Source organism: Castanea sativa, chromosome 11 (genome assembly GCF_040712315.1).
Source record: "Castanea sativa cultivar Marrone di Chiusa Pesio chromosome 11, ASM4071231v1".
NCBI lineage: Eukaryota > Viridiplantae > Streptophyta > Magnoliopsida > Fagales > Fagaceae > Castanea > Castanea sativa.
Window position 1 is genome coordinate 462,007 of NC_134023.1, and position 18,952 is coordinate 480,958.

Sequence of the window (18,952 nt, forward strand, 5' to 3'; positions counted from 1 at the left end):
TCCTATGAACTCTAGGAAACTCTCTATATTTTTGTAACGTTTGAAGAGTAAACAATACATTTTGTCTTTTATCTATTTACTTTTTCAAATATACTTTTCAGCATACTCTATAATTTTTTTATCCAATTTAAATATTATTTTTTTCATTCTTTCTTTAATCTTCATTTATTATTTTTTTAATATTTTTATATTCTCTATTTATTCATTCCCAACAATTACATTTTTCAAATTCCTAGCTGCTATATTTTTTAAAGGGTCGGGACACACATTAAGTTATCTATTTTTAGAAACGTCTTATGAAAAATTGAAAAAACTATAAAACTTTTTCAATTTTTGATAAAAAATTTTCAAAAAATGGTATACTGTTGTGTGCCCTTAGGGCACACGCTAGTAAAATCTTTTTTTAAATCATAACATTTTTTTATAACATTTTAATTAATTTGAAATTCACCAAAAAATTTTGTTAGTCTTGAAAATTTTAAAATCTATGTAATTTGGAATGAAATTATTCATTGCATTTTCCATAACAAAATCCATTAATTTTTTCCTAGTTTTTATTTTTTAGGTTATGATTATTATTCATTAACTTATCATTATCACTTTTTACTCTCTGTTTTTTTAACCCTATTAACTTGTCCATAGTTATCATTATCTCTTTATCAATTTATCATTTAAAATAAACTTTTATTGTATACCTCTTTATCACTAGTTAAGAGCATCCACATTGGTGGATTCAAAAATTTTGAGTAGAAGTAGAATACTTTTAATTGGTTGGATGAACGGTTTATTCTTTTGCTAGATGATTTTGTGGGAGGCGTCATAGTAATTTGAGGCCTGGAAGAAACGACTAACAGGTGATGGTGATGGTGATGGTGATGGTGATGGTTAGTTAGAGCAGGAGAAGAGTGAAGACCATCAGGTTAGTTAGGCCAGCGCAGCCCAGCCCAGCCCATTAGAACCAAAAATCAAACCCGGACCCAAACACGCCCGAGTCAACTCACCTAACTAACTTTCGGATTGGGTATCTGATAGTGTGAGTTTCGCACCTACATCTAAACCCCCCCTTAACATCTTCACATCTCTCTCTCTTTCTCTCTCTAGCTAACACACTCCCCAATCCCCATTCTTAGGGAGAGACAAAAAAAAATAAATAAATAAATAAAAATAAAAAAACCTATCTTATGTAATTTTCTTGGTATCCAAACAGAAAAAAAGAAATGTCTCACGCGGTGTTCCAAACGGCGCAAATTATGCCGATAAAGACCTTATCATCATCGTCATCTTCATCATCGAAGGTGGTTGCTCGTGGTCCCTACTTGCCGCCGGTAGCCGGTAAGAAACTTGCTCGCAGTAGGAGGGGAGTTCTGGTACTCAAAGCCTTTTCTTCTTCTTCTTCTTCTTCTTCTTCGTCGTCGGCAGTGGTGGAAGGAGATTCCTCCTCCTCCGTGAGTTTATTGGAGCGTTGCTTGGTAGCGCCACCGGCTGTATCTTCTTCTTCAATGCTGAGTCCGGTTATGAAGGGGCAGTACGGTGCGTTTGGTGCGGTTACCTTGGAGAAAGGCAAGCTCGATATGTCCCAGAAGCAATCCCAGTCTAGCCCCGAGGTACTTCTTTCTTTCTTTCTTTCTTTCAACTTCTATTAGTGTTTGGTTGCTCAGAATTTGTCAGAATTATTTCAGAAGTTACACATTTAGTCTATTAGTACTTCTTTCTCTCTCTTTTTTTAATCCCAAAAGTTATCGTTTTCCTTTTATGTTTTTAGTTTGGTCTTGAATGTACACTATTTAAACTTTTGGTTTGTACTTTAAATATTTTATGTATATTATTGTATTACTTTGAGTGCTAGTTAACTTATTTGTAGTTCTTATATAATTTAAATTCTAGATATAAACGTATTTTTTGTCTAAAAATATGCCTAAATATAAAATTTAATTAATTATTTAATTGCTGTGTTCACGCCGTATGTGTCCTTATTTTTCTAAAATTGTCGTATTACCGTGTCCGTGGCCGTGCATCATAGTAATCAAATTTGTTTACCATTTCTTCAATGGATGTATGGAATCTGGTGCCGACATTCTTGATGTGGATAGTGTGGAAGTAACAGAATAGTCGTATGTATGTTCGAGGATGTTGGGGGGTCTCTTAATCAGATGAAATCCCTGTTGATTCGTACCTTGTTTGTTTGCTCTCGGTCATGGGGTTTTACACATTTTACCTTTTTTTTTTAGTTCCAATATGCTTTTAGATCTTCTGTATGACCTTCTTAAAATTTTTTAAGATACTTTGTGTTCATCATTGCAAACATAAAGTATGTTTCGTCTTCAATAAAACTTTTATTACTTATCCAAAAAAAAAAGGATTCTTGACCAATTCAAATGCTTTGTATTAGATTTGTAACATTTATATTATTATATATGTAGTCAGTGATGCATGACATATAGTATGTCATTTTTAAGTTTTGAATTTTGTTGTTTCAATAAATTTCAACTTCAGTGGGCATGTCTTAGATTCCATCCCAAAATAAAAGAGCATGAACTTTTTTTTTGATAAGTAATAAAGAAGTATATTCAAAAACACTACCTTATGCAGAAAAAACATAAGACAGAGAGAAAATTACAAAGAGAAAAGAAACACAAGAGAAGAAAAGAGAAGGAAAAGAAACTAATTACAAAGAAAAGAGCTAAGGGACATGGGGAGAGAATCACTAGAGGTGAGTCCTCAAGCCCTAGACCAGTCAAACAAAAAGCCACTGAAAGAAGCCAATAACTGGTCATCTGAACTTTCCATGTCCTTAAACGTCCTCCTATTTCGTTCCCTCCAAAGATACCACATTAAGCACAACGGAGCTAAATTTCAAATGCTAGACAAATGCTTTCCAAGCCAATTCCGCCAGCCAGAGAGCGTATCCACAACCAATCTTGGCAAGACCCAAGAAATCCCAAACAATCTAAAGACTAAACTCCACAACCGATAAGCTTTACCACAATGAAGTAGCAAATGATCCACCGTCTCTCCATTACAATGGCACATAATGCACTAGTCAACAAAATCCATCCCTCTACCCCTCAAATTATCACCAGTAAGGATCTTATCCCATACAGCAGTCCACACAAAAAAGGAGACACGCCGAGGAACCTTAACCTTCCAGACTCCTTTCCAAGGAAAAATAATCGGTAAGGGACTTCGTAACTTATTATAGAATGATCGGACATCAAAAACCCCATTCTTTGTCAACTTCCATCACAAACAATCACCATTCTCATTGGGAGTTAAATTTGAAGCCAATGTACGGAGAAATTCCTCCACTCCATCCATTTCCCAATCATTTGGTCTCCGAATAAACCAAACACCTCAGCTTCTCCATTCCTCTATCCCCAACCGATCAAGAGAAAAGGCCACCGAGCATGAACTTTCTCTCTCAGATATAATACTTCAATTTGTAGTTATCCTTTTAGTACATAAATGGTTTCATTAGATTTTTTCTTTAAAAGAATGTCATTATTAGATCCTTTTTTATTTATAAGTAAGATGAATTTTTTCTGCAAAGAGACTACTCCATGTGCAATGGACACAGAGTAGTCTAAAGAATACAAAAGAACAAAATTATGTACCAAGATACAATGGCTATATGAATTCTGGAAGGGAAATGGTATGAGTAAATCCCCATGCTCGAGACCAATCAAATAAGGAACCACTATACAAAGCTAACAATTGAGTTCCTGTTGTTTTTGGATCCTCAAACATATGACGATTTTGTTCCCTTCAAATTGTCCGCATCAAACATAGTGGAACTAAATTCCAAATGTTCAATGAATGCTTACCAACCCAATTATGTATGATGTGGAAAATTTGAACTAAATTCCTTTGTTCTCCAATTATGTACATTTCATTTGTTGTATTCATGTAGGGTCATTTATAAAAATGAACTTTTGGGTTGGCTATGGATTAATGTTCTTATTTTAGTTTGACTCTTTTTATGAATATGTTGCACCTCAATAGCCTAACATTTAGTACCATAGAGCATAGTTGACCTTGTATCAGCCTTATTACATTTTTTTCTTTAACTTAATAGGTTTTATAACTCTTATATAGCCTTCTGAGATAAAGTGAACTTCTGGCTGTGATTGAAACTGGTGAAATCGGTAGTTTTGATACCATCTAAATTATATAACTCCTAAATTATGCAAATATTATTTTAGGGGGAACCAACATATTTATAGATTTGGACTCGGGTGCTGATCTAGGTCTAAGTACTCAGATTCGAGGTTCTGCATTCCTTTAACCAATTAACTGAATTTTACTGCTTTCATTTGGTTTAAACATGTTGTGATGGAAATTGTTAATTGTCTTGGTTAACATGACTGATACTTCTGGAATTGCAGACTGCAATCGGGGGAGGTGGTGGAGATATTGGAAAGAAAATAAATCATGGTGGTGGTGATGGTGGTGATGATGATGGCGATGACGACGATTACTTTGATGACTTTGATGATGGTGATGAAGGGGATGAGGGAGGCCTATTTAGGAGACGTAAATTTCTTGAGGAGGTTAAAATTCTTTTATATGCTCTTAGAGTAGATTAAATGTTTTGTCTGAGTGCTGTTAATTAGTATTTTCTAATGCAGTAATAATTTTGTGCCTTTTATCAGCTTTTTGATCGTAAATTCGTAGATGCAGTGTTAAACGAGTGGCACAAGACAATGATGGATTTGCCTGCTGGATTCCGACAAGCTTATGAAATGGTATGGTATTTCTCTAACTACATGCTTTTGGCAAAGAATTATCTCTCCATATACCAACTCAAATTTTGCCTCCAGGGTCTGGTTAGCTCTGCTCAAATGGTAAAATTCCTAGCAATCAATGCCCGGCCAACTACTACTAGATTTATCTCCCGAGCACTTCCTGAAGGAATGTCAAGGGCATTTATTGGCAGGTGAATATGCTTCCTTTAATTCCACATCATCGGCTGTCAAAGTTGCAGAGTTCCCATATAATCCTATGCTACATTTACATATTAATCTCTCTCCCTCCCTCTCTCTCTCTATCTCTATTTTTGGTCTTAACTGCTCATATCTGCAACGTTTTTGGGATTGTTTTGCTTTTGGCACTGGAAACAATTTATTGTGATATAATCCCTCAGTATGTTCATTTCCAATAAAAAAAAAAGAATCTAATTATATTCTTAAGGTTTCACTTTTGCTTCCTTAGATGCTGATACAGTAGAAATAGCTCAAGGAATTCAGTTTCTGGCATCAGGCTTATCTTTTTTCAAGAATGACAAAGCTTTACATGTGCATTCACCATGATATTTGAATATAAAAAAACTAAGCTTACCTGTGTGCGTTTATCATAATTTCTGAATATAAAGAAACAAAGCTTCACACATGTGCATTTGCCATGAAATGTGAATATAAAAAACTGTTTCGTGACATTGAAACTTATTGTGTGATACAAGGTTGCAATTAGCCTACAACTTAAACTGATTCCCTTGAAGTTTGGGCTTCTTTTAATAGATTCCTTTTCCTGTTCTGTGATATAGTGTCTTGTTATTGTCACTCCATCTCTCTCTCTCTCTCTCCCACCCCCTCACCCCTTTAAAAAAAACAAAAAAAGAAAGAAAGAAGAGAAAATCCAAGAATGAAAAGAGAAAATTGAGGAGAATGCAGGGTCCTTGCAGGACATCACCTTATTCTCAAAAAGAAAAAGTTTACGTTTAAACCAGTTTGGTGGAAAATTCCTCCAACCCACTACGTGGCGATTGATAAAACCGTCCACGTTATCTTTTAGTCACATGATCTATTTACTGAGTCATGTGACTTGTTTAAGTAATACAAGTGGATGGTTGCATGAATAACCACGTAAATACAAGTGGAGGAGGCTTTTGGAGGAAAATCTATCCTATTTTTATTCAGTTCTTTAGCACTCGATTAGAACCCTTGCAGAAGTGTAAGATTAAAGACTTAAGATGCAGTAAAGTATTTTATGTTGATTTCAGTTACATGAGGGGACCCTAGGTTTAGAATATGCAGTGTATGAGCTAATAGGTATTGATTTGTTAAGGCAATCAAGTTATAATGTAACTCAAGCTGTTGGACTCGTGTCATTTGGGTTCTTAGTATACTCTGATGTAGGACAGCTGTAGTATGGATGCATTTAACAACTGTCTTATGTAATAAAGGTGGTGAGTTATGTGTAAACAGAATGGGGAAAATGTAGAGGTTTTGGGGTATGTCTACTCCAGCCCCATTTCCATGGAAAATTATCAGTAGGTCTAAGATCCCCCTAGGGTTTCTTTCTTTTCTTGGACTGCTGCAAAGGGGAAGATTTTGACTAATGATTAAGTATGTAAGGTATTATTGTTATTGATTGGTGTGTTAGGTGCAAATGGAATGGGGAAAACGTGGATCATTTGCTCCTACATTGTCCTATAGCATTTGAGCTGTGGTTCGTGGTTTTTTGTTTATTTGGTATACTTTGGGTTATGCCACAGTAGGTTATGGATTTGTTAACATCTTGGGATGGCAGTTTTGGCTGGAATCGTAATACCGTTATATGGAAGATGGTGCTGCATTGATTGATGTGGTGTATTTGGCGGGAGAGATGCTTGTAATTTTGAGGGATGTGAACATTCTAGCAGTGAGCTTAAGTTGTTTTTCTTTTACTCCTTGATGGATTGGACTAGAGTTCTTCAATTAGATTCTTCTTTTTCCTTGTTAGAGATGATTGAGAAGTATAATTTGAGAGGATGATTTCATTTTCCTTTTTTGTATGCTAAACTTGCAAGTTTTTGATTTAATAAAGATTTGTTACTTACCTATAAAAATAAAAAGAAACAAAGATTTGTTACTATAAAAAATAAATAAATAAATAAATAAAGGTGGTGAGTTATATTTGTGAGGACTTCTGGAAGGGTTTTGAGTGGTCATAGATTGCAAGAGATTGATTGTCATGTTGTTGGGAAGTTTGGAGAGGGGGAAATCAAGGGTTATAAAGTGGATTTTGAATTATCACTTTGGTGGAGAATAAGGATTTTAGGCTTTGTAATGATATGGAGGTAGGGTTGAATTTGTGATTGAGAACAAAGCAAGGACAATAGGAATAAGGTTGCTGTTAGCAGGGCTTCCAATGTAGGTGACATAAACACTAACAGAGCCTAGGTGTTGTATTTTTAGTTTGCTAGATTTTCTTCTTTGATGAGAAAAAGGTTGGGCGTTAAAGTATGATTTCTACTGTGAAAAGGAAGTTTTTAAGATTCTCCTCTCGTAGGTTTAAAAATGATAGAGGTACAGTAGAACAAAAAAGAAGAAATAAAGAATAGAAGGAATTGAAATATCATATTTTTTTAAAAGATTTTTTATCAGTGAAAAAATAAATTAATTTCAATATTACTTTTTTTTTTTTTTATAAGATATTTTATTAGAGAAAAATGAAAGAGTACTCTCTCTAGCTTACCTACGTATTTCCTTTCTCTCTTCCCTATTCCAGTTAAGGTGGCCAAGAGGATGGAGGAATTACAAAGAGATTTTCTTTGGACTGGTATTGGGGACGATCGTAAAATTCATTTAGTAAATTGGTCTAAGATTTGTAGCCCAGTGAAGACTGGAGGTTTAGGCATTAGGTGTTTGAGAAGATTTAATTCTGTCTTATTAGCCAAATGGTTGTGGCGTTATGGTTTGGAGAATGATGCCCTTTGGAGAAGGGTCATTGGGGTGAAGTATGGGAATGAGTGGGGTGGTTGGTGCACAAAATCTGTGTCTAGGGCATATGGTGTTTGTTTGTGAAAGTTCGTTAGAAGTGGTTGGTTGAATTTTTCCAAGTTCATTCGGTATGATGTGGGTGATGGTACTCGTGTGAAGTTTTGGGATGATGTGTGGTGTGGGGATTGTCCTCAAAAGGAGGCGTTTCCAGATTTATATAATATTAGTAGGTCAAGGGATGCTTTGGTCTATGAGGTTATGCGCTGTGCATATGGGAGAATTTCTTGGGACATGCAGTTTCGTCATTTAATGAATGATCAAGAGTCTCAATCTTTGAATTCGTTTTTGGTTTTGATCTATTCCACTAAGATGCAATGGTTCAAGGTGAGCAGGTATTATCAGTCTCTATCCCCTTCTAGTGTCATATCTTTCCCTTGGAAAATGGTGTGGCAATCGAAGGTTCTTCCTCGGGTAGCTTTCTTCTCTTGGACCTGGCTTTAGGCAAGATTCTAACTATACATAATCTATAGAAGAGGCATCTTGTTGTTCTTGAGTGGTGTTTTATGTGCAAAAGGTGTGGAGAATCTGTAGATCATCTCCTCCTTCACTGTCCCATAGCTTTTGAGATGTGGAGTATGATTTTTTACTTGTTTGGTATTTGTTGGGTGATGCAGCAAAGGGTAGTGGATTTGGATTGTTGGTCATGCAATTTCAAGGGGCATCGTAATATAGTTATTTGGAGGTTTGTGCCGCACTGCTTGATGTGGTGTATCTGGCGGGAACGGAATTCTAGAAGCTTTGGAGGGTCGAGAACGGTCCATTCTTGAGTTTAAGTCTTTTTTCTTTTTTACTCTTCTTGAATGGCGTTTCATTTTACCATCTTTTTCTTGTTTCTCCCTGTGTTGATTGATCATTGTACCTTGGTTTCTTGATGTTTATGCCTTTTTCGTACATTTCCTATGTACTAGACTGAGTTTTAATATAGTTTTTATGTTACTTATCAAAAAAAAAAAGGATACAAAAATTTTAGAATATTCGATGGAGTATTCCCATCTAATAACATCCAAATCCAAATGGTTGTGGAGATATGAGACTAAGAGAGATGCTCTTTGGAGAAGAGTCATAGAGGCGAAATATGGGAGTGAATGGCAGGGATGGTGTACAAAAGTTGTCTCTAGTCCATAAGGTTTTAGTCTTTGGAAATGCATCAAGAGAGACTAGTTGACTTTCTCCCCTTTTTTTTTTTTTTAGTAGGTAACAAAAAAAAATTTATTAAAAAAACTAGCCAACCCAAGTACATTGGGGATGTACTGTGGGAGCAAAAATCAAGAACCAAAATGGATTGTTGTTCCTCATTGTTTGATGTGGTGTATTTGGAAGGAAAGAAATAGTAGATGTTTTGAAGACAGTGAGTGTTCTATGCCTAATCTCAAGCTTTTATTTTTTAGAACCTTATTGGACTGTTTCTCAGTGTGGAGAAACCAACCTTTTTCTTCAATTTTGGATTTACTTTATTTTTGTAATTTTTGTATTTGATATGTACATCCCTGTATACTCCCTGTGTACTTAGGTGTCTCTCTTTTTTATATCAATAAATCTTTATTACTTATCAAAAAAATAAAATCAAGAACCAAAATTACAAAGATCAAGTAAAGTAGGAAGGGAAAACAAGAAAAATGTGATAAAGCCACACCCCAAACAAGGAGAGTATGCAAGAAAAAAGACTTGGTCTCTAATAAGGACTGCTCACATCCCTCAAAGCATCTAGCATTCCTTTCTCTCCAAATACACCACATCAAGCAATGTGGCACAAGCCTCCAAAAAACAATATTGCGATGTCGCCTGAAATTACCTTGCCAAAACTCAAACAACTCAACTACCTTAAGAGGCATAACCCAATGGAGTCCAAACAAACAAAACACCAACGAGGCTGACCATGAAAAGAAAGCCACCCTTGGAGAGGGACCTTTGATTGCCACACCAACCTCTAAGGGAAAGAGAGAGTAGGAGGGTAAAAAGAAAGATAGAAACTTCTAACCTCAAAACCACCCCGACTCCTTGCTAGCTTCCAACAAACCTTATCAGGGCCAATCTCCCGCACTTTCGAAGAGTAAACAATGGCCATGTGGGTGATGGTACTAGAGTGAAGTTTTGGCATGATGTGTGGTGTGGAGATTATCCTCTTAAGGAGGCTTTTCGGGAATTTTACTGTATTAGTCGGTCTAGGTGGGTTCACTGGGATGTACAGTTCTCGTCAATTGGGAATTAGAATCATTGCCGTTGTTTATGGACTTGATCTATTCCACGTCTGTGCAGGGTGATGATTGTGATAAATCTGTTGGAAGCCGGCTAAGAGTAGAGGTTTTGAGGTTCGTGGATATTATCATTCTTCATCCCCTTCTAATGTCATGCTAGCGTATGAGTTGTGGGCAATGGTGTTTAGCTTGTTTGGAATCTGGAGGTGTTATCTTCATGGCAGGGCTGGTTCGGCCTACATTGCAATATAGCTTTGTGGAGGTTTGTGCTACATTGCATAATGTGGTATATTTGGAGAACGGAATGTTAGAAGTTTTGAGGGATGTGAATGTTCTATTCTTGAGATTAAGTCTTTTTCTTTCGTACTTTACTCGAGTAGAGTTTAGCTTTTTACAAACATTTTCATGTTTTTCTATTTCTGATTTATTGGATCATTATAATTTGGGATCTTGATTGTATTGCACCCATAGTACATTTCCAATGTATTTGGGTCTGTTATGTTTTCAATACAATTGTTGTTACTTATCAAAAAAAGAAATCCTCCATCCTCCAACTTAAAGTAGCAAAATATTTAAATCATCTACCAAATTCAATAGTTTTTTGACAAAAATCTTAAACAATAGACTTCCATCATATAACTTGGGATAATTTTCTTTTAGTTTTATTAATTTTCTTCCTTGTTTTTTTTTTCCTCTTCTTTGTTTCATTCTTCTTTGTAAATTTGGGTTTGCTTTGTGCTTTTCATGCATAAAGTAGCCTTTTGAATATACATCTTTCTTACTTATAAAAATAAAAAATAAAAAAAACTTTTCTTTATATATGAATTTTTAAGTAATCCATGCACCGGACAGGCATATTGCTAGTTCATATTATGGTTTTTAATTGGTTGGTTGTTTAAGAATCGGAGTTCACTATTGTAAATGTTCATTTGTAGTATACATACCTGGATATGACTGTTTTGTGCCATCAGAGGTACATAATCATAGGCAATGAAGTATTAGAAATGGATTTAATGTTCTGGATAAAATTCTTACCCAAATTTTTAACACAATTATATAACAGATAATATCTTAATGTCAACCTCTCAATAATGCTGTGAACAAATTAATGGTTGATTCTTTTCTATGTGCATTGACTGATTGAATATCAGTAAGCAGTTGAGTCTATCCTCGGATTCTTGTGTAATCAACTAAAATTATTCTGTTGCACAGGATGATTGCAGATCCTGCCTTCTTATATAAGCTTCTTTTGGAGCAGGCTGCTACAATTGGATGTTCAGTTTGGTGGGAGTTGAAGAACCGTAAGGATAGGTATGTGCTTTATTTATGACAAACGTTTTCTGTTATGCTCATTAAATATAATTAACTGATTAGATTCTCTTTACTATGGTTGTAGGATGAAGCAGGAGTGGGATTTGGCACTTATTAACGTCCTTACCATAGCAGCCTGCAATGCTGTTGTTGTTTGGTCTCTTGCTCCTTGTCGTTCATATGGTAACACATTCCAATTCGACTTGCAAAATACATTACAGAAGCTCCCAAACAATATATTTGAAAAGAGTTACCCACTTCGGGAATTTGACTTGCAGAAGAGAATCCATTCATTCTTCTACAAGGCTGCAGAGTTGTGTATGGTTGGGTTAAGTGCTGGAGCAGTACAGGGCGCAGTATCAAACTTTTTGGCCAGTAAAAAGGAGGGAAGGTAAATATGTCTTTTGTTAATCTATTATAACTCTGCCTGTGATGGGGCAAAATATTCGGACTAATTTTTTTGGGTGACCATTAATTGTTGGGCAGATTATCTGTGACAATTCCAACTGTGAGTACCAATGCACTTGGTTATGGTGCATTCCTCGGTCTCTATGCAAACCTCAGATATCAGTTGTTAAGTGGATTTGATAGAGCAATGATCAGCCACTTTGATGTTATTGGAGTGGCATTGTTTTTTAGTACAGCTTTGAGGTCTGTTTCTTTCTCTACCAAGTCATTCATGTAAACCTGACAATAGTGCTGGTTCACACTTACTGACTCACGTAGTTTTTTCATTTTCCCATGCTAAAGGAAGGGATGTTTTCAAACCTCTCTCTCATTCTAATTTATTAAATTGATATGATATTGTTGGGGATTTTCTTCATTGTTGATATACTCAATATGTTCACTTAGTTGTATAGTCTTCTAATTGTAGTGGCTTCTCTTTCATTATTTTAGCTTTTGCTAATAGCTTATTCATTTCTAGGAAAGAGCTTCTTATTCTATTCTGTTCTTTTCTTTTCTTTTTTTTTATTTAGAACAAAATATGTGCTATTCCGTTGGGTTTATATTCTTGTCTGTCTGTCAATATATATGTATATGTTTGCCTCATATGCTCTGAGAATTCTATCTGGTGGCATTAGCATTCTCTGTCTCCTTGCTTCTATGTCAAAGGACCCATTTACATTTGATGCCAGATTATTCATTAAGGTTTCTTCCTTGATAAATTCCTTCTGTAAGTGATAGATTTGCAATCTTTGTCAGAACTTGTTAATATGCATCCACATATTGATTATATTGAAATCTGTAACCATAGATTATGAAAGCTTATTTGTTTGATCGGTATTGGTGTCCAAATTTTATGTACCTAAGATAATTGTCCCTGCCTTTGGATACTTTCATCAGAGCTTGAGCAGTTTAACTTTGTTAGTAATCATTGTATGCAGGATTTTGAATGTTCAATTAGGAGAGAGATCAAGGCTGGCGTGGTTAGGCGTAGAGGCAGATCCACTGGTTCAATCAGATAGTCTCTTGAAGGTTTACAGCAGACCTTCTGAGGATGTTAATAGGCCATCTTCAAAATGGTTTATATCAAAGAATGCCATTGTTTCTGGGCTTGGGCTCCTTGGCATCAAACAGGGGACTGTTGACTCTGTTGCTGATGGGGAACCAGCGGCTCCCAAGCCACGGAGAAAGAGGATTGTCCGGAAGAAGGTGACTACAAGTTGAGCATAGTTCTGTTGATCTAATCACTTTCACTGTCCAATTTTGCCATATGACGAAGACATTGAGAGCTTGCACACCAAAATTTAGAGAAAGAGCGGGTGGGAGGTATCCATAATGATTCATGGCTGCTTCTGCAGTGGGGCAGCTGAGAGAAAATTTGATGACTAGAACAAGGAATAATATTTTTGGGGAGGATTTGTTAATTTTTTATTCCCTTTAAAGTACTTGCACTTAATCTAAATTGACACGTATAACAATGCTGTATTCAGAATTGATTGTTCTTGAAATTTTTTTATAGATTGAAGGTTTAGTTACGATATTACGCCTTTTTTTTATAATGGGAATATTACATTGTTTTTAAAAATAACTTCTAAACATTTCTTTTGGGCTCTCAAACTGTCAAGATTTTGCAAAACCTGTATGTCATGTACCAAAAATTTAACGATTTTGAATTATTGCCATCATTCTCCTTAGTTATGTGTTAATCTATTCTATTATCAAATGATCCAACTGCAAATATTTGTAATGAACTTCTGTAATTCACCCCAATTGAGTCAGCATTCAATTCAAGTAAGCCTTGTTTACAAGGGTGATCTCTTATCCTTGAAAAAGGATACAATAAAGTGAATAAACCATGCTCTCTCCTGGCTAGTTACATGTATCGGATACATGATATATCAGCTTTATATTTGCAATCTTTTGTATCCCTTATTGCTGGGATGGGAACGTATTTCGTACCCCTTGTGGGTGTGATAAATTTTTTAATTTGTTACATCCCAACAGGTGGGATTGCAATTTAATCCGTTACATCTTAGCTGGTGGATTACTTTTTTTATCTTTACAAGTGGATAGATATCATTTTATGTGTTGTCTATCCCCAGTACGAGGGTCAAAACTTGTAGCACATTGTAGGCTTGCAAGTGTAATCGAAAAACAAGGTATATGGCAAGAAAAAAAATTTCTTGCCACATATGGCAAGGAAACACCTTTTCCCGGCTAATGTTTGTCGTCATTTTTGTCGCATAATATATATAAGCAACAAAACAATTTTGTCACATTATATTTTCCTCGTCTAAAGTTGTATTTAGTTTGAAAAAGTTTACTTGAAGGCGGCAATTGATCATCTTTGCCCAAAAAGGAGTACCATAAAGACCATTATCTCTTATATTTATATTTATATTTATATTTATTGTGACTTACTTATTATTGTTTGTCTTTAATGCAACACAACATGAACCTTCCCTCTAGCTACAACATTGGAAAAGGTGCCCTAAGATCGTGTCCCTTTAACCAACCTTGGAGGATGGCATAATGTTAGGACTCTTTCCTAACAATAAGGGGAAATGTTTACTGATAGGGAATATTTTCACCATCCCAAAATTTGGATAACACCCTCGAGTCTTTAGGTACAAAGGAATTGTCAGACAATAAACAATCATTAGGTTCCATGAGCACCATCAAGCCTCATGCGTGCCTTCAGGTGTCCCAAAGGTTCGTCAGGCACCCTAGAGATCGTCAGGCCCCCTAAGTGCTCACCAACATCTGTGACAATAGTAATATTTACTCATTTGATACAAAAAATGGCAAATGAAGCAATGCATGACTGACGACCTTTCATATTTAGCTCCACACCGTTTACATGTTCTCCATTTTAGTATTTCCGTATGGAAAGAACTTTCACACCACACCCAAATATCCTTCTACGTGTTTGTATCCTCCATTCATGGAAAGTTAGGCCTAAGGATCTCAGAGCATTAACTTCATACTCTTCCTATAAGGAAACAGCCTACATTCACAGAATCTTGGTCAGCTATATACTACTTTATAAGCATCATACCCTCCTTTCCAAGATACGTAGAATTTCCTAGCTCTCATACGTTTGGAGTTATTGGAGATTATTCAATCCCACAGGTTGATCTTTGGTCTAATTAGTATCTTGTTTCCTTTTGCAAATCCTCAAATTGACAACCCTTGGAGGTTCGAATTGTGTTCTAGCTAGAGTGCTTGTGGTTCTCTTTCCAACTTACTTTCTTACTTATACTTTCATAATTTTTTTTTTATAAGACTTATACTTTCATAATTTTTTTTTTATAAGACTTATACTTTCATATTTTTTTTATAAGACTTATACTTTCATATTTTTTTTATAAGACTTATACTTTCGTAATTATAATAATAAATAGGAATGGCAACAGGTCAAGTTCGGGCCGGGTTTTTTGATACCCGAACCCGACCTGTGGGCCCTCCCCTGTTACATGGACCTAGCCCATTTAATAAACGAGTCTTTTTTTAGCCCCAAACCCGGCCCATCGAGTCTCTGCGGGCCTCTTCCAGTCACTTCTAGGCCTAATCCATGGCCCAATCTAATTTAATCTTATTAAAAAAAAAAAAAACCCAAACCCAAACCAAAACACAAACACAAACAGCAACACAAATCAATCAACATTGTTATCAGTCTTGCTAAAATGAGATTCTTAGACAGAAAATAAATAATAAATAAACACAAAAAATAGAAGAAACAAAACTTCATTTATTATTTATGGACCGATCATCACAAAACTCCGATCATCACAAAACTCCAATCATCACATCTCTGATCCTCACATCTCTCTCCAATCTAACAATCCTGTTCTCCGATCTAACAAAACGACCACATCTTTCTCCAATCTAACAATCTCGTGCTCCTCCGTGACAAAGACGGCAACCACCACGAGATCTGTGCTCCTACACGAGGGTGAGGGTGGGTCGGTGAGTGAATGAGAGTGAGGGTGAGGATGAGATGTGAGTGTCTGAGTGAGAATGAGAGTCAGTGAGGGGCGGATGAGATGCGAGTGAGAGTTAGTGAGGGTAAGGGTGAGGATGAGATGTGAGTGTTTGAGTGAGAGTGAAAGTCAGTGAGAATGAGGTGAGGGAGGCGGTTGAGTTGAGAGAGAAATGAGTTTTAGGTTAGGGTTGTGATATATATATATTGGTGGGTTTTTTTGTAATTTTATATTTAGGCTAATCAGGTCGGGTCGGGTCCAGGTTTGAGCTGGGTTTTTGCCAAAACTTGGACTCGACCCAAACTTGCTTCAGGTTTTTTTTTTTTTTTAATCCAAACCTGGTCCTATTCTTTATCGGGCCGGGTAAAACCCAACCCATTAGGGTTGGACCAGGCCAGGTGCTCGCAAGTTGAGTAGAAATTGCCATCCCTAATAATAAATAAATAAATAAAATAATGCAACTTTGTTTTGGTTAAGTGCTTAAACTTTTAGTAAAACTAGCTAAATTCCCGCACGATGTGCAATGCAATTTATTATTAGTTTTCTCCAATATTTCAATAAGTTGTCAAGAATATTGTAAGTTAATTAGTTGGCACCTCAATTTCTAATAGAGATATTTATGATTCATATCCCCAAACTATTGATGTATAAAAAAAAATTGAATAAATTTCCTTGTAAAAAATTGTAATCTTTAGTTATTTTATAGACAAAATAGAAATCATACTATATATATGTGTGTGTGTTCAAATATTGAAAATTGCATGATATAGTGGTTAATAGATAAGCATGTTTCATGCCTGCTAAAAAATACATATATCCTTCAATTATTGTTTCTCATATAAATGTAGAAAAATTATATTAAACACACACACACACACACACACACACACACACACACACACACACACACACACACATATATATATATATATATATATATATATATATATATCACATGTGACTGAAAGGAGTTAGGAAATTTAAAGGACTAAGATTTATTTTAGTGAATTCACAAATATTTAATTTTTTTTATGGCTCTTGTGCCAATTATTGTCAAAGCAACTAAACATGAGTAAGAATGTCATATTCTAAATTTATTATTATTATTATTCCAACTAAAAATTATCTCTTAGATAGAATTTATAAAAATAATCATATAAATTCATTTTATATAAATAATTAATGCACAACTATAGATAATTAATATAAGCATTTACTTTATTAGCTAATTTAATAAACTAATACTTTGATATAACTACAAACTTTGTTAATTTAGAACCTTAAAGAAAGAGAATTTCAAGGAATGCTCCACATGGCACAACATCATACTCTCTAACATGAGTCTCTACTTTTATATATATTGATGGTTAATATATCATGGCATTGTATATTCACTCATTCGTAGCTTTATTATCACTAAAATATTAGAGTTATTGCACAACATAAAATGAACTACTAATCAAGAGCAGTGGGAGAGAGAGGGGGTGGAGGGTGAGCTTTTCCAATTTCTTCCCCACCCCTTAAGTTATTAGTAATGTAATTTAAACTAGGTATAAATCTTTTACAAGCCTCCATTCTTATTTTAATTTTTTATAGACATTCTTTTAATGTATTAATCTCTTTTTTTTTTATTTTTAATATTCACATTTTTCCGCATAATATTACTCGTTAACTTTAGGAACATTCATAGCATATTTTCATAAAAATATATAAATAAATCTATTTAGTAAAGACTAATTTTCTTTCTGAGACTTTTTTTTTTGGCATTTAGAGAATTATCATATACAAATGCTAGAATTTTTTGTTCTCATTAAATTAAAAAGATGCTATGATTTTCATGGTTAACACTTTGGGACAAATCAATCAGTTGGTTTTAATTTCCAAGAGAGTAATAGACAAAAAAGAAAGAAATAAAATAGAAGAAGGGCTAAATTAACAGTGGGTAATGTGGAAATATTAGTCAATTCTGTTATTGGGCAGATGAGGAGTTTAGAATCCAAATGCAAAACGTTTCAGCTTTCACTTCGCTTGAAAACCTTCTATAAAGATAGTTTTCCATATATTTTCAGTATTTGGTAGCATAAAAAAATATTAGTCAATAGAAAACTATTTTTAGTCAACGGAAAACTCTTATAAAAATAAGGCTTATTTTCTATATGTTTTTTTCCAAAATTTTTTTTTGGAAAACAATCTTTCTCTCACAATGCATAGCTCCTATAAATATTATCTTCTTCTGGCCTAGAAAAAAATATTTTCTTTCATTCATTTAGCATTTCTCACAATAAACTCTCTCACTTCTTCTTCTCCCTTTGTTTTTTCTCTCTTCTCACACCCTCACCATCACCCCCTCTGGCCTCTTCTCTTCCCACAGGGCCACAGATTTCTCTCTCTATCTGCCTCTCTTCTCTCTTTTCTCCCTATTTCTTCTCCCCTCTGTAACACTGTTCTTTAATAAGGTTTTTGTTTTTTTTACTCCTCACATATCGGTCAACAATTCTATAACAATTTTTGGTATATTTATCAAATTATTTGTATTGGATTAGTTTGCTAGTAAAACTATATGGCCTACGTGGCATTTTGAACTATTTAAAATGAAATTTAAGGTTATAATGGTTTTTTTATTTATTGAAGAGTTAGAAGTATAATGGTTATTTTGAATTACGAGAAGTATGATTTATATATATATATATATATATATATATATATATATATATATATATATATATATATATATATATATATTATGTACCTTACTATTTATATACATGAGCAAGATGAGTATTTGAGATTATGAAAATTAGATAAATAATTTTGATTATATCCATTGTCAAAATTTTAGTTTGAAAACCAAATTTATTTTTGGTTATTTATTTATTATTAATTTATATTGATTACATTAGGTGGGTTTACATATATTATACATGTTTTAAATTATACAAGAAATGTTATAAAAACTGTAGATACCAAACACCAGAAAACATTTTCAAGCCCATTTTTAAGATTGTTACCAAACACCAAAAAATAAGATAGTTTTTCAAAAAATACTCTCTGAAAAATGAATCATTTTTCAAAAAATATTAATGCTGAAACAAACAGAACTAAAGTCGACTAAACAGACTAAAATAGACCAAAGTGGGCCCAACATGCTGAACCGGTCAAGATGGACTGAATTGGTTTAAATAGACTAAAATAAACTGAAGTTGACCAAAATACAGCTCAACATAAGGTATCAATAAATAATAACTACTGTAATTCAGCTTTT

At 34.5% G+C, this 18,952-nt stretch overlaps 1 protein-coding gene across 1 annotated transcript; it reads left to right on the forward strand.

Annotated features, from left to right (window-relative positions):
* The first annotated feature begins 1,061 nt into the window (after positions 1–1,061).
* LOC142617627 (protein RETICULATA-RELATED 6, chloroplastic-like) lies at positions 1,062–13,243 on the forward strand. Its single transcript, XM_075790574.1, has 8 exons — positions 1,062–1,604; positions 4,383–4,547; positions 4,650–4,742; positions 4,818–4,933; positions 11,165–11,263; positions 11,349–11,654; positions 11,750–11,914; positions 12,649–13,243. Exons 1-8 carry the CDS (start codon positions 1,218–1,220, stop codon positions 12,929–12,931), a joined length of 1,614 nt encoding a protein of 537 aa, XP_075646689.1. The 5' UTR covers positions 1,062–1,217; the 3' UTR covers positions 12,932–13,243.
* Positions 13,244–18,952: the final 5,709 nt, after the last annotated feature.